Source organism: Gymnodraco acuticeps, unplaced genomic scaffold (genome assembly GCF_902827175.1).
Source record: "Gymnodraco acuticeps unplaced genomic scaffold, fGymAcu1.1, whole genome shotgun sequence".
NCBI lineage: Eukaryota > Metazoa > Chordata > Actinopteri > Perciformes > Bathydraconidae > Gymnodraco > Gymnodraco acuticeps.
This window is the reverse complement of record NW_022990462.1, coordinates 17,916-34,348: the sequence shown is the minus strand read 5'-3', so window position 1 is coordinate 34,348 and position 16,433 is coordinate 17,916. Positions and strand designations below refer to the sequence as shown.

The window sequence follows — 16,433 nt, the reverse complement described above, 5'->3', positions numbered from 1 at the left end:
TGGATTATCAGAATAATAGATTACCCCCACCCTCGAGCCACACCAACCTCTGACCTGCAACATCTTCAGCAGAGGCAGATGGAATACAGTAATTTAGTTTTAGGGGGAGGTTCAGTGGAACTGATGGGATTGAGGAGCATGGCAGCGCCTGCATACTAGTCGCAACCTGAGGCCGGAGTGCTTTTCAATTCCATTTTGTATTATTTGCTATATTTCTGAGCTGGATGACAAGTGCTGAGACAGGAACATAACTGAGCAGCAGGCAGTTTTAGCTGGGGCGATGCATTGCAAATAAATGGAATTCTGCTTCATTTAAACACTTGTTTGTCCCCAAATAATTCAGTACATTTTGAAAAGTAGTTTACAGCATTTCAAACTGTAGTGGTAAGCATGACTGGCGCTTAACTAACTGCAAGGGCTGTGAAACACTCTGCAATTAATTAAGACCAATGTTCAAATTTGAGCAGTTATTAATTTGATTGTCATCAGTTGATTGCCTGCAGTAATTACCCATATAATAAGATATTGCTGGTTATGAGACACCTGCAGTATCAGGCATTCACACTCCATCTGTCTCTGATGCTCCTGGTTGATGGATGGGACAGAGCAAGTACTTTATCAAGTCTGGCATGAAGGAGAAGTTTCACCAAAATGAAATGTAAGACAGTATTAAAATACTGCATATAAGTGACCAGGGGTGTCCAAACTTTTTTCACTGAGGGCCACGTACAGAAACATATATGAAGAGCTGGGCCACTCACTAGAGGTATATTGCCTCATAAGTTCAGTTATAAGTTAGAAAAATCGGTACCACTTTACAATAAGACTACCCTTATAAAGGGTTTACGAATAGTTTGTAATTAATCTATTAATTAGGTTGTGAACACTTTATAAATCATTAATACATTTTTACAAGACATGAGATAAACAGGGCAACTGTGACCGGTTGCTTGCCAAATAGTGAGCCCACATTTATCTGTAATGCTAAGCCTTATATTATTAGCTTACTTCGTCTTCTTCATCAGCCAGCATCCTTGGTATCTGTTGTTCACTGAGTTGATTCTCGCTAAGTAGCCATAAGGATTAGTCATCTTGCCAAATAGTGTGCCTGTGTTGATGTATGTATTTATATGTTAGAACTGGTTTATAAATGGATCTTAATGATTAATAAAGTGTTTATAACCTAATTATAAATCCTGTATGAATCATTTATAAGGGTAGCGTTATTGTAAAGTGGTACCGAAAAATCAATCAAATGTAGGTAATGATGCTTGTGAGTGTTGGCAGCTCATCCCTTAAAACAGAAGCCTTAGATTGATTATAATAAGGAGAAATAGGAAGGGTGTATTTCAAGTTTGAAAGTAAGTCATTGGGCTTTTTTCTTATCAACTAAGATATGTTAGAAAATGTTTCCAACTTCAATTGAAAAGGGATCTTAATAACACATGAATACTACTGTGTAATATCTTTTTACATTTATATTTAAGAAGTACATTATAAGACAAGCCAAAGTTTCATTTGTGGGCCATATTCCATTATACTTTTTGAATTTGTCAAGAGCGGATTCAAAATGGTCCGCGGGCCGCATTTGGCCCCCGGGCCGTAGTTTGGACACCCCTGGCGTAGACTAACAGGCCTGTACTGCATGAACCAACTCTCCCATCTTTGGGTTTGCATTTCTTTCTGGATTTGGAGAGGTGCCCTTGGCATATGGAGTTTGGCTCGGTGTTTCTCTAAACCTTTCCTGCAGGCTTTATTTCCTGCTGCGCCAGTATTTCTCATATCAAATGCAGTTCCTTTAGCCTACCTGCAGGATTTGCTTGTAGCCGATTACTGCGCCACTGAAAGACTCAACCGTTCCAAGGAGTTCGCTTTATTGGGTTGTTTGAACCTGTTTTGTCTGGCCCTTTGACGATAGAAGATCCCCGGTAGTCTGCCAACTCTGTACCTTCACAATCCATGCTCTTTTGCTCAGAGGCATAGGATTGTGGTTGAAAAGGAAGAGGAATTACCTTCAGACAGGTACTTTAACAGTAGTAATTACGGCATCTATCAACCACTGGAGCTGCAAATAGAAAAGCTGGACTTTTAGAAGGAAGCTGATTGACAGCTCCTGTCAGATGTGTAATACATTGGCAGGGATGGCAGGTCATAATCAAGCACAATAGTGGACTAACCTGCCATACTTTTCAAGCTAAGCTATTATGGGGAATCTTTTGAAGGGCCTATTGCAAGAATGATTGCTCAGAAAAAGGTAGAATATGTTTTTATCGGTGGAGGTGCGTCGGGGTGAAACACTCCTGGGTTTTAGTGCTACGTGACTGAACTGTGGACGGTGCCTCTGAGAGACACTGACAGTCATTGGACCGACAAAGGCAGCAGCCTTGAAAGGCAAATGGAAATAGGAGCAAAAGAGCAGACGGAGGGGAAGGAGATAGTTATGACAGAAAAGTTATGAAAAAGGGATTGAGAAGCCTGAGAAATCAAAATGTAAATTTGCTAATGGACTCAAATTCTGCCAGAGCAACCCAAACAGCCCCACAAGGGTATCCATAACTGCAAGACTGCTAATGTGTATCTTGCATACCAGCGGCCAAAGGGCAGAGTTAAACCATTGGCAGGCAAAAGCAGCACGTCAATATTTATTGAGTGAAATTGAATCTGCTCGGAGGACAGACCCATGTTGGCACGTCTCCTCTCGCCCCTGCCAGCTTTATCTGATAGACCCCATCGCCACTTGCAGAACAATCATCCCAACAATACAGTGAGTATAGAGTGTCCTCACACCTTCATCACACCAAAGCCCATGAAAGTCACAGTCCTCATATTCGATAACTTACCTACAGAGATCGCAATACTGCCAATAAAAAAAGACCTGACAAAATTGGCAATAACATTTGAGACCAAACTTTTCTAAATACAACGTGCTTGCATCTGCATAATCATATTCGTGCCCTGAAAATAATTGTCAAGTGGACGGGGCTCAGTTGTTAAGAGGTGATGTCACCAAATTAGGCGCACCAATCAGCATTTGGTTATAACTGATCATACCACACACAAACGTTTCTTTTAAAATAAATTATGCCTAAAAAAAAATTGCCCATGAAGAGTTAAAGTTATAGAGAAATATTTCAGATTTTAAACCAAATTTCCAGGAACTTTAAATGTGCAAAAATTAGCAACGGTCTAGCTGCCACCTAATGAGAATGATGTCAGTTCAAACCAGAGTTGTTCCATACAAAGTCACTTAAATATAAGCGCAGGTGAAAGTACTTTTGTTTTTGCAAATCTGTGTCATACGTGTAATTTCATCCCTTTAGCAAAATATCTGATATGTTGTCTGATTGGTTGAGGACATTTGGGGGGGTGTAATTTGTACAAAACCTTAATGCTTGTTAGATGCTTTGCCCTCTTTTTCTCCACCAGAACGTTTTGGATTCCTGCTTTAGATAGATCACAGATATTTTCCACAAGTGGAAACTCAATTGATGTGTCTCTTTTGCCTCTGTCCCTTTCTCCCCCCCCCCCCTGTCTGTTCTGCAGCTCTGTTTAATCTTATTCCTGTGGGGCTGAGAGTGGTGGCCATCCAGGGACTGAAGAGTGGCTTATACATTGGCATGAATGGCGAGGGCATGCTTTACAGCTCGGTAAGATACAACCCCTAGCAGCAGTAGCACAGGTTGTGCATTAACAGTATTTTTTAATTGACATGTGTTGTGTTTTGTTCTGTTTGTTGTCTCCCTTAATATCCCACTGCAGCAAAGACTCTTCTAAAGCCTTTCATCTCCCCTCCATTTGAGAGCTCTTCAGATGTGCCTTTGTGTTGCTGTGCAGCACTGATTCCCCCCCTTTGTAGTGGAAGCAGCACCGCGCATGTTTTACATTTAATTTAACATCAAGTTCAGTGCTCAGTCCTTTTAAAATGGTCTCATCTTCTTTTTCTGGCTAATAACGGAAGCTTATATAGCTGCTGTTGTTTGCTTTGTTTAACTTTTTCAACATGATATTAGGGATTTTTGCTGTTGTGAAAGAATGAAATATAAAAAAAAGTTATTTCGAGACTTAGTGGGGGAGTAAATATTGGTCAGAAGGATATTGTATTTGCAGTGTAAAGATATGAGAAGCTTTAGGTTAGTGTGGGTGGTAGATGCACAGGCGGGGGTGGACCCAGTCACAGATGTCAGTTTGAGAAAACATTAAGTCGTAGACGTTGCATTGAGGATGAAGACATGCTTCTGGAGCATGTTAGTGGAAATGAGAGAGAGCAAGTAAGAAATAGGGGGGTGGGGGGGAGGACAATCAGACAGGAAGATATCCCTAGTTGGCATGGTTATATAACCGTCAGTCTTGTGGTTCCTAATCCAGTTGAAGATAGTGTTACAGTTGAAAAAAAAAAGGATGGGTGGGCTGCGGTAACAACAAACCTCTGCTGAGGGACATTTCTATTTTATTGTACATTTTTACAGGAACCGAGAACAACTAAAAGTAATTTCACAACAGTTAGTTGAAAGCTCATTTGTATCTGGTATTTGATATAATGTTGTGTACATGCTCAAAGTTTTGTTTCTAGTATATTCAGAGCCATCATTTCTCAGCACTTTCACACAGTCCAACTTGTGCAAAACTCGACAGATGTATGAGCACTCACAAGTTCAGAGAAAGACGTACAATAAATAGGAATGCTGTTATGACTCACCGTCACCGAGGTAGACGGATTCATTCATAACTTAATGCTCAAGTGCACAATTCACAGGCCTACTATGAGGCTTGTAATAACCCTCCACCCACATATCTACTTCAATTATTAAAGTGTAATCAAACCACAATCTTTTATTTAGGAAATTGACTCCTAGTTGGGGATACAGTATGACCCCGCCCTCTCACATACACCCATACATTTGATGAAGTCATCATTTGCGACAGACTACAAACATGACTGTGTGTTATTAGATTTTATGGGCAGCTGTACATATGTTTGCCCTTTTGATCATAGATAGAGGATAGCAGGGGGTGCATAGCCTGTTTGAAAGGCCATTTTTAATGAATCCTTGCAGTTAATGCACTCTCAGGCCATGTGGAGGAGGTCCTTTTTTTCTAAGATGTGAAGCATGGGAAATTAGCAGGCATTTGTAAGCAGTATGCGGGTGGTGGGCTGGATCACAGGAGGGCTTACAAGCCTCAAAGAGCCACAGAGTGCTCATACAGAGGCTAAATGAACACGCATAGCTCAAATAGCTTAGTTTAATTTACCAAGCAGATTGTGTTTGTGATAGATGTATTGAAAGAGGACTATAGAGGGGAGGAACAATAATGTTTTTTGTTCACACGTTTATGAGATCTCTTGGGGTGCAATCACAGCTATAAGATGAGTCCTCGCTTTCATCTTCTCATACTTACTTTCTTACACATTTACTTTTAGTATTATTTGCCTTTAGTCACTTTCCCCCTTCTTCTCGGTCTACAGTTACACTTCTGTTTTTGTTGTTGTCTTGTTTTCTCTTCTTAATATCTGAGACCCACCCCCCACCCCCCACCCACCCCACAGGAAGATCATTACTGAGGGCTTTCCTCCTTCTCTTTTTCTACTTCCCCCCCATGCTGTCTTGTTAGTAAGGCAATGCGACGTGCTTTGTCTTTTGAAGAGATGATTTGGAGTTGTTGTGTTCTCCATCTTTCATCTAGCTGTCAGGTATCTAGCGAGTTAGTTTACTGTCACTGTTGATCATTAAGGCGCACGTACACATGCTGGTCGCTCGTTGGCTTTCTTGCTGTTTCTGCAGAGCTCACTTTTGAGTCTGAACGGAAACTGATGTAGCCGAGGGGTGAGCAGGATGAAAATACTTGTGTGGAGTGTTTAGCGATGAAGTGCGTGGGGGCTGAGCATCTACAATGAAGAGCTCCCTTCTATTATTTATAACTCTTCTCAATATGACCCAGTTTGCTGCACAGCAGTAAATCTCTTAAGAGAGCGAGAGAGAGCAGAGCGAGAGAGAGAGACGAGAGAGAGAGAGGAGAGTGAGCAGAGAGAGAGAGCGAGCTGAGGAGAGATAGCCGCGAAGCTCTTGGCGGCTCTCGCGAGCCTCTGCTCTCCGTCTCTCTCTCTCTCTCTCTCTCTCTCTCGCTCTCTCTCTCTCTCTCTCTCTAATTATCTAACTTATCTCTCAGACTGACATAACGGCCTATAGCCACACACACACACACACACACACACAACACACACACACACACACACACACACACACACACACACACACACACACACCACACACACACACACACACACACTACACACACACACCACACACACACACACACACACACCACACACACACACACACAACCACACACACACACACACACACACACACACACACACACACACACACCATCTGAACTTACTCTTTATTTCAATCACCTACCAATTTGACTGCTTTTTAAATATTTGACAGAAAATGGATAATGTGTCGAAGTAAAGACCTTGAGACCGAGAAAGAGATGGTGTGAAGGTCAGACAGCACTGTGGACAAATGATAATGTTATTTTGAGAAAAGTTTGTCTTTCCCCCAAACCAGGTTGAACAAAAATACTTATAGGAGATTGTATTTGAGACACTGACAACAGCCAATAGGTGTTTTTGATTGAAAAATGTCCTTAACTAAACTCTAATCTACATTTTGAGGGTGATTACTTTCTAAATGTTGCCGTTAAGCACTAGTGTACATGCAAATTATAAAGTTGCATGTATGTTGCTTGTGCTAATGACATAGAATCAATTAAGTTGCTCTAGGAAGATAAATAAAGGAAGAAATGAAGATGAGAAAATCTGAGATTCAGAGCATTGGAAATCTTTATTGTTGGATTTTGGTCGTTAACCATGAATGTCCTCTCCTGGGAAGTTAAAGGGACTGTTTTTTTTAATGTGATTGGCTTACAGGGTGAGACAGAGAGAGAGAGATCAACAGGGAGGGGAGGAGACGGATAGAAACAGAAAGAAGAAAGAGTTGTTCAGTTTAAGTAACGTCTAGAGACAATCAGCGTCCTGAGTCTCTCTCAGAATAATAATGAGCTCTCCGGGAGATCCATGGCAGGCCTGTGATTTTCACTGAGGCCAAACCTCAGCAGCGGCTCAGGCCCATATTTCAGTGGAAATATTTCTCTTACTTTCTGTTCCATTTTAATTTCCCTACATCTGCACAGCCCACCTTCCACAAGGTCCCAGGACTAAAAACACAATTATCACCTTAGTCATGTATTTTCGATGTTTTGCATCATCAGGGATTTTGTTGTTGGGGTTTTGTCTTTGAAATTGTCTAAAAAAGGCTTTATATATCCGGAAATATAGAGAAACAGATCCACACAGTTTCTCACCAAGTGTTAATGATTCAGAGAACTTGGAAATGTGTTCAGTGCTTTTCCCATCTTTGTCAAGCCAATTTGTACATATTCAAACTTCATTATTAACTTCAAATCCTGGTTTTGAATGGCAAACATCTTTCCTGTTGGCCAGTTTTGTTCGCACATACCCCCACTTCGATAGACCCACTCGTTTGTTAATATAACTTCCTGTTACCATTACATCACTTGATTGGATGTGCAGGTATAGCTAGCAACAGATGTAAATGTCCCTCAAAGTGTCCGCCATGAACTACACATTGGCATTTCTGTGCAGTCAGCACATCTGTGTGTTACATCATCGAGTGGTGGACGAAGTAATATGCTGTAGTTTAAGTAGCAGTGTAGAATAGTCTGCTTTAAGTAAAGGTCCTGCAATCTAAATGTTCTTAAAGTATTAGCATCAAGTACCTAAAGTAGAGCTACTCGTTATGCAGAGTGGTCCAATTTAGAATAATGTATATTACCTCAGTGAATTATTGATGCGTTCATATGCATTTCTTTGATGTTGCTGCAGATAAAGAGCTTTTCTTTGTTACATAAAGCCAGAGAGCTTTCACCAAGGGATCAGTACAGTCTTATCTTTAACCATATTAATACATCATTTAATAATATGTATGTATTATTCATCTGAATCTGTTAAGTAACTACAGCTCCTATAAAGTGGTTGGGTAAAACAATTCCCTCTGACTAGTACAAGAAGTGGAAAAACATTTAAATACTTCAGTGAAGTTCAAGTACCTTAAAAGTGTAATAAATACAGTAGTTGAAATGCACCGAGTTACTTTTCACCACTGACATCACCTTAATGTTTCTGCTTGGTATAGAGAGGATCAAAATTATTTATTTATTTTATTTTATTTTTTTAAAGATCAGCTTGCAGTCTTTGGTAAGATTCATATTACATGTTAAAACTGTTAAATATTCTGTCCCCAGATTCATGGAGTTTGTTCATTTCTCACTCGCCCTTTGGGTTTATTTATCCTTAGCTTACTTATGGCGGGGAGTGAGCAGTCTCACATACCTATTTTCACAAAAAACTCCTTCACCCTTCTCCTTCAGAGCACCACAGAATATAAATAAGCATCCTTGTATATACTCTACTACCACCAAGAACAGCCTGTTAATGCTGACATGTGGCACGTCTTTTTGTAATTTTCCTTGCTCGTTCGGGGTAACAACTTTAGTTGATTATTTATTCCTGGCAGAGGAAGCAAAGCGCAAACCTGTTGGTATGCATTTTAATGTGGGACAACATGTTTGTCGCATTGAGTATGTGTGACGGACGTGGCCATACGCCAGTGTGTATTTCCCGGCTTCCCCTTCCCTCCTTGATTCTATGGTTCACGCATGGCCATTAAGGAGATCCCATTAATCACGCGAGACTCCAACCCCGTCTCTTCGCCTCATATTTCCACTCACTCATTCACAAACAAGGTGCTCTGTCAAAGACTTCAAAGTCACTTTCATCCCAACCCAATCATTCCCAAGCCACAGCCAGGGTGTTTTCTAAAACGCTCCTAGCCTTTTCATAGACAGTAACAAAGTGCTGTCCTTGTGGATGAATTTGGAGGAGATTCCACCATGTGTCAGCAAAGCAAAGTGGCTGATTGTGAAGGGTAGTATAGTGGAGCGCACTAATGTGTTGGTGTTGGGGGTGGTTGGGGGCATTTGTGTGCCTGCTCGGCCTGATTTTGGCAGATGAAGAAGGGGACAAAGCCTGCTGGTGGGTAATGCATCAATGTCTCCCCCCTACCCACTCATATTCACACATAAACACACACACAGCCAGACAGACAAGACCTGCCCCCTGTATCCCGACAGAGAGACGTCTGCTGTTTGACAGAGTGTCAGAGGGACTAAATAAAGTCAGCTGCCTGCTCTTCACAGATCTTGTCCCTCCCCCCTGCTGACCTGCGAAATGCTTCCACACAGCCCCCCATGAGACCTCACCTTCCCAGAGTCCTTTACACAGCCTGCTATGAACTGCTGTGTCTTATAAATGAGCGGTGACACACACCGTGACTGGTTTAGCTATACTATACAAGTAAAGAAACATAGTTTTTAATTGGTTATAGTTGGTAATGTTCGATTTTAGAGGAGGGTTTGAGCAGGAAACTCAAGATTTATATACAGTATGTTGAAAAATACCATCGAGAACTAGGCATGGCTATGTAAAACAGGTAACTGAGATAATGTTTTGTAATATGGGTGACTCAACTCATCACACACTTTTCAGTCTCTCCTTCATTCCTTATCTTTAACTTTTTTAAACTTTTCATTCTTCTTTCTCCTTTCTCACACACATACACACCCAAACACAGCAGGAAGCAGAATTGGGCTGTCACTCAACTAGACAACCTTAAAGGGGTGCAGAAACCTGCATGACATATTAATAAATGAAATACAGCAACACACACACACACACACACACACACACACACACACCACACACACACACACACACACACACACACACACACACACACACACACAACACACACACACCACAACACACCACACACACACACACACACACACAACACAGACACACACACACACACACACACACACACACCACACACACACACACAGACACAACACACAACACCACACACACACACACACACACACACACACACACACACACACACACACACACACACACACCACACACACACACACACACACACACACTACACACACACACACACACACACACACACACACACACAACACACACACACACACACACACACACACACACACACACACACACACACACACACACACACACACACACACAGTATAAAGCCTGCCTAAACTGAAACGGCACAAAATCCCTCAAGCCAGCTGTTCCACATCACACACATCTGTTTTGGACGCACATGACTTCACCGCCCTTCAATTTGACTGGAGTAAGGTATTCATTTGGCCTCTATCAGTCAGGAAACATTGAGCTGAGCAGGAGGGTAGAGATGAGAGGATAAGGTTAGGAGGTTTGGCATCCACCTTGTCAGCATACGTTAATAAGATGCTTTATTAATTACACATTTATTTTTGGAAAAGTCTAAGCCACACTATTCCTTGCCAAAAGATCAGTTCCACCACTATCTTCATTAAACTCATGTTAAAGCATCTTATATTTGTTAGGGGTTAGACAGTGAAGAGCATTGTTTACACGTCCCAAACTGTCATGGCAATATTCTGGCACGGCGCTCCGTCCCGACAGTGTATCCAAAATCTGGCTTGTTTCTTCTTTTTCCTGTCAGTCCTCTCCACCTCCTGTGTCCTCTTGACTTTCTCCTTCACTTGCTGCTTTGATAATGAAGCAGAGAGATGAAGCAGAGAGATCCTCCTTATTACTTAGATTTCAAGGATGTGTGTCTGTGTTTACAGTACATTTACCGACCTTGGCAATGTACACTACTACATATAGAGAGCCAATATTGGCAAACTGAAACAGAAACAGCCTTCTTTTTTTGTATTGTGTTTACAAAAAATACACATTCATTCATTTAATATATGAACTTAATGGATTTATTTTATCTTCACAAGCCCACATGTACAAACTGTATCTATATCCTTCAGTCCTTTGTTTGTTTTTGTATTTTTTGCAGGAGATGTTCACGCCGGAGTGCAAGTTCAAAGAGTCCGTTTTTGAAAACTACTATGTGATCTACTCGTCCACTGTGTTCCGGCAGCAGGAGTCGGGCCGGGCCTGGTTCCTCGGCCTCACCAAGGATGGGCAAGTCATGAAGGGCAACCGCGTCAAGAAGACTAAACCCTCGTCACACTTTGTGCCCCGGCCCATCGAAGGTAAGAGAAACCTTGTTTCCTGGAACAGATTTGAAGTGATCTTTTGTATTGCTTGTTTTGTTCTTTGTTGCTGGGAATTACTTTAGGAAAGATTCCCCCAAAAAATAATTTGATTTCCTTCCTTACACTAGTATGAAAACTAGTTATATACTTAAATTCTTTAATCCAGCCCAAAATAACATTTTGTAGTGCGCGCAGTGAATGTTCATCTTAATGCCCTTGTTTTCATCGTACCAACCCGGAAAACAAACAAGAGAGATACTGAAAAGCTGTTTAATTCCTTCATTTAACACGTTTTAGTATTTCAGATATTATTATACTTTAAAACAGGAGACTTTTCTTAACAAATTATCTTTTAGTGACACTACATTGCAATTGCTTTGAAGATAGAACAGGATAAACTATTTATGGTTTAGGGTTGGTAATAATTTTACGTGTAAACATCAACAGTTATTAGGATAAAAAAAAACTCGGATGTAGTCCCATAAAATAATATATTCAATAGGAATAGAAATAATACTGGACATATGATATATACAATTATAATATGCAACAATACAATGACGTTTATTAAAGGAAAAGTTTGTAGTTGGATGAAAATATCCAAACCACACTTTGCATTGACATATGAGAATTTCCTCAACTGCTAAACTGTTTTGAAGAGTCTATTGTTATAATGGTAACACTCACTAAGAAAAAACCTCCTTTGTTTTGAGCATTTATTTTAGCTTTTGTAGGTACAAGTTTATTTTTAAATATCACCTCTAACATGTTTCTAGCATCTGATAGATATCATAAAAACTTGATAAGCAATGTCCCCCAAAAAAAGTGCTTGCGTGTTCTAATTCCCTGCCTGGTATAATTGTCCCTCCAGCCTCACACCTGACCTTGTCTCTGTCTACCCATCCATCTCTTCAATCTGCTCTCCATTGTCCCCTTTCTGAGCTCATGCTCTCTTTGTCCTGTCGTCTCCTCTCCTTCCTTCCTTCCCTCCTTCTCCTTTCCTCTCTTTACATCTTCCACTACAGTTTGTATGTACAGGGAGCCGTCGATGCATGAGATAGAGGACAAGCAGCGCTCCAGGAAGAACTCAGGGACCCCCACTATGAACGGAGGGAAAGCTGTCAATCAGGACTCCACATAGCAGTGGGGGGAGGGGCTTCCAGCAGGGGGGAGTGGCCTCCCCCCAAATCCGCACCACCTTCCCCTCTGAAACAAAAAGGGGGCGTTGCGACGACGAGGAACTACTACTGTACACCCAAGAAAACAAAAACAAACTGAACTCTTGCCTGTGAAAACATTTTAGATGAATTAATATGAAACCAGAGGATATATATATGAAAAATCAAACATTTTCAATCAGGACTTGACCAACATTTTATGCAAAAAAAAGAGAAAAAGCTGTGATAAATAAATAAATGGTGGTCTCTCTCTTCACACAAATATCTATCATTTCCAATGTATGCTGTGAAAAACAAGCTTTAATACATGTACCATTTTCATACAATGGTTTCTTTTTCTAAATGCTATTGCACCCTCATATGCTTAACTGTCTTATTGTTGTCAGTAATAGCTGTAACATCTTCATCATTACTAATCTGTTGTATCTTATCATCCCAGTTACTATCATGGTAATTCTGGCTTTCTTTTGTTTTGAGACTAGAGAAAGTAATTTATTTTCAATCACTCAGATGTTTTCTCTCTCATAGTTTGATCTTGAATGCACTGTCACACTACCTGCTTTGGTGTGGGGGTAAGAATGAATGTATTTGATAGTTCTCTGTGTTGGACTCCAATGGAAACAGAGCGCTTAGGGTGGGATGTAATTTACTCAGGTGTGAACTGTAAGCGGGACTAATAGGACAGATAGGGATGTTTCAAGTATTCAAACATGGACTCCCCTCCCCTGTTCTGCAATGACGAGACAAGACTGATTCAAGCAATATAATAGAGAGCAGTCTAGTATGTCTCTTAATAATAGTAATAATAAGCAGACGACACATCCCTGTGGTAAGTGTGTTTGTCAAAGAAAGTTGTACAGGTAGGTAAAAGTCTGAGTCAAAGGAAAGCTGTTTTGATATCGCTTCAATATACTCTTTAACATTTGCAATGATTATTCGGTTCTAAGTAAAGAGATGTCCAACATTGTCAACAAAAATAAAATAACAGTATTCTCTCCGATAGCAAAGGAGAAGATATTGACCAGCATCAGCACTATGAGCCATGGCCAAAAAACGGTCACTTCACATTTACACCTCAAGAAACACAGATCAATGTCTCTGATGTTTGCTAGGCTAATACAACAACATCTCTCAAAAATAAAACCATGTAACAGTAATAATGCCTTTGAATATATGGACTAAAGTGTTCTCCTGTTTTTTTCCAAGCAAGAGAAGGAATGAAAGTTGTTTTGGGAGGCCCGGCAGTGAGGATACGTGTTGATTAGTTTTCAAGACTATTTCTGTTACCTTTACTCTGAAAGCATTAGAGATTTTCTCAACACTGGAGGACAGGGTGCCTGACTGTTTAATAATCCACTGACCTGACTTGGTGATGTTTTCAATATAGTTCATAACCATTAAGACTTCCCATCACAATGTAGCAGAATGTCTCATTGAGGAGCCAGTTAGTCTGGATTTAGCCAGGTTAGGGGGGGGGGGGTATTTTACCATTCCCGTGAGAGTACCTTATCGTTTGTTTTTCCTGACATGGTAACCAATAGATTCTCCACCCCCCTGGTTTTGTGACCCATGAAATGAGCCATTTGCTGCATTGTGAAGGAAGCTTCTCTTTCATAAATCAACATGCTGACAGGGCTGTATAAACAAGGTGAATTGACTGGTACACCGTGTACGTTGCATAGCTCATTTCTAATCCCCAATTAGTTTGTCTAACTCAGGAAGTCCTACAAATTGTTCCGCAGATGGGGCCAGACATAAAGGCTGGCCGCTTCTTGTCCAGCAGCCGTTGCACAAAGCCTGGCCACCGGTGGGGTGTTTAGGAAGGTCGGGACGAGGTCGATGGTGTTTTTATTATTAGAGAGGTGGTGTACAGCTAAGCTAGCTAGTTTAGGAAGAGGGATACAGGAGCCGAGACAAAGCATGAGCATCGCATGACTGTAGGAGTTGATCTTGGTTTGATTTTGAGGTGAGAACTTGATTCAAATTCGGGGAGAATAGGTCCAGAACTTTTATATGCAACATTTTGATCAGTATGTTAGTGAGAGTTTGTATGTCTCTCCTATATCTGGTTGGAAAACATATGCTAAGTTGGTGGTATGTACAGTAAATAGCACACATTCAGTTGCACAGAGAAACCGCAGTGATATATTATCATCGATCTGGTGTTCTACCTTGGGTCTGGGTTCTAAGCTGGTACGAGTTACCTGCGATAGCTAACGGTAGACTAGTTCAACTCACCTACAGCATAACATTGATACTTACAGTATATCAGATGTGACACTGGAAGTCAACAGGCAAGACCAGCATATAGAAATATCTTTTTATAGAGGTTTATTTTGGTGCAAATGAAAATACATGTGGACTCAAAGCAATGCATGAAATTGGATGTACTCGATGTCAACTGTTGACAGCAGGATGAGAGGATTTGAGAAAGGGATGACTAAAGCAAGGCGGTATAAATATTTGATGTGTGAGAGTGGTAAAGGAATGCACTTTTGTGTGGGGGGGGTTATTGATGTATGAAAGGGTGACCAAAGGCTTAGGTTGTACGTGATATTAAGTATCATTTATTATTTTTATGTTTGCAGATGATTTCACTGCATTGGAACACGCTCATATATGCATTATGAATTGTGAGATGAAATAAAAAATATGCATTGATAATAAAATCAGAATGAAGTTAGTGATTGTTTAAGAATAAAGACTATGTTATCAAAAACGTTCACCTAGATGCAGTGATTGATTCAATGTGTTGTTGATCGTGACTGGCAGATGTTTTGTGAATTTTACTTTTTATGAATGTCACTCTTTGCAACAACAAGAGAAGCAGCGACATGAGCAGACAAACTAAATCCATCAACTTGAGATTTCTAAGCGTTTCAAATTCAGAAAATCCGCTTCCTCTATCAATACACCGGGGGCGATTTATCTTCTCAACAGCCCCTAAATCCTGTGTCATTTTGGGATGGCACTCCTTCACCCTTAGTTCTCCCGTCGTCATGGAAACAGACCTTCCGTACCGTCTGCAAGGAGAATGAGGAGGAGGAAGAGGAGGAGGATGAAGGCTCCCCTGACTTTCAGGACGTGGTTTTGTCTTCATTGCTGCATGATGGCTGCAGCACAGAGAACAGCAGAGTTGGGAGGATGGGAGGGGGGGAAGTATGTTTTATTTTTGTGTGTTCAGTTAACAGCTGAGAAGAGTGCAAATGTATAGGTACTGAGAAGGAAAGGGGTGAAAAAAATTCAAAGAGAACAAAAAAAAGAAGCGAGATGAAAAGTTCCCGTCTAGTGCATTTCACACTCTTTATCTCTCCGTCATTACATTACCACATACTATCTAACATCAATCCCTAAACTCAAAACAAGTCTACAGCCATAATGACGGCTGTAAGAAGGCTTATAGGCACAGCGGTGCTTTGGGCATAGCACTAATGCTTTAGTGCAACCTGCTCACAATGTCAACCTGCTGATTTTAGCAGACGTAATGCAGTGAGCATTAACATAAAGTAGAGTTGAGATTAAGTTCTAAAAGCGTCATAATACAGAGTGTTTAAAACATTTAATTGTGTGCTGGACCAAATGTTAAGATATGAACAAAGTTATTGCAGTTCTTTGTTAAGGAAACACAAAAGCACATTTCATGGCAATACATTGCTCTTCCAATGTGAGGCTTAAAAATGCGGAGCAAAAATAGTTTTTTACAACAATCGATATGCCGTCTTGTTCACAGCATCCACCTCTGTGATTAACTTTGACTAAGGGCAGAAACAAGTCAAGGTCAGCTGTTCAGAGACCAGCCGGGAGTTGGCAGTCTAAAACAGGGTCATCTGTTCAGACACACATACTGAGGGAGAGCTCTGCTGTCCTCTCAGCTTCAGCTCTGACAGTGGCCTCTGCTACTCACCTGTCCTCCCCCATGTGTGGAAGACACAACCTTGGACTCACTGGCTGCATTAAAATCTCAGATGTAATTAATAATAACCATGTATAATTTAAATTATTGCCATAATAAGAACATGCAGGAACTGAATGAGATCATCA

The 16,433-nt window shown here is 40.8% G+C and overlaps 1 protein-coding gene across 7 annotated transcripts in view; it reads left to right on the top strand.

Annotated features, from left to right (window-relative positions):
• fgf12a (fibroblast growth factor 12a) overlaps positions 1–15,113 on the top strand; it is a 54,897-nt gene extending 39,784 nt beyond the window's left edge. For all 7 annotated transcript variants that reach the window (XM_034226163.1, XM_034226165.1, XM_034226162.1 and 4 more), the window contains 3 exons: positions 3,544–3,647; positions 11,013–11,211; positions 12,240–15,113. In XM_034226163.1, the coding sequence (XP_034082054.1) occupies positions 3,544–3,647; positions 11,013–11,211; positions 12,240–12,355 (419 nt within the window). In that variant the 3' untranslated portion in view covers positions 12,356–15,113. The remainder of the gene's footprint in view (positions 1–3,543; positions 3,648–11,012; positions 11,212–12,239) is intronic.
• The last annotated feature ends 1,320 nt before the right edge of the window (positions 15,114–16,433 follow it).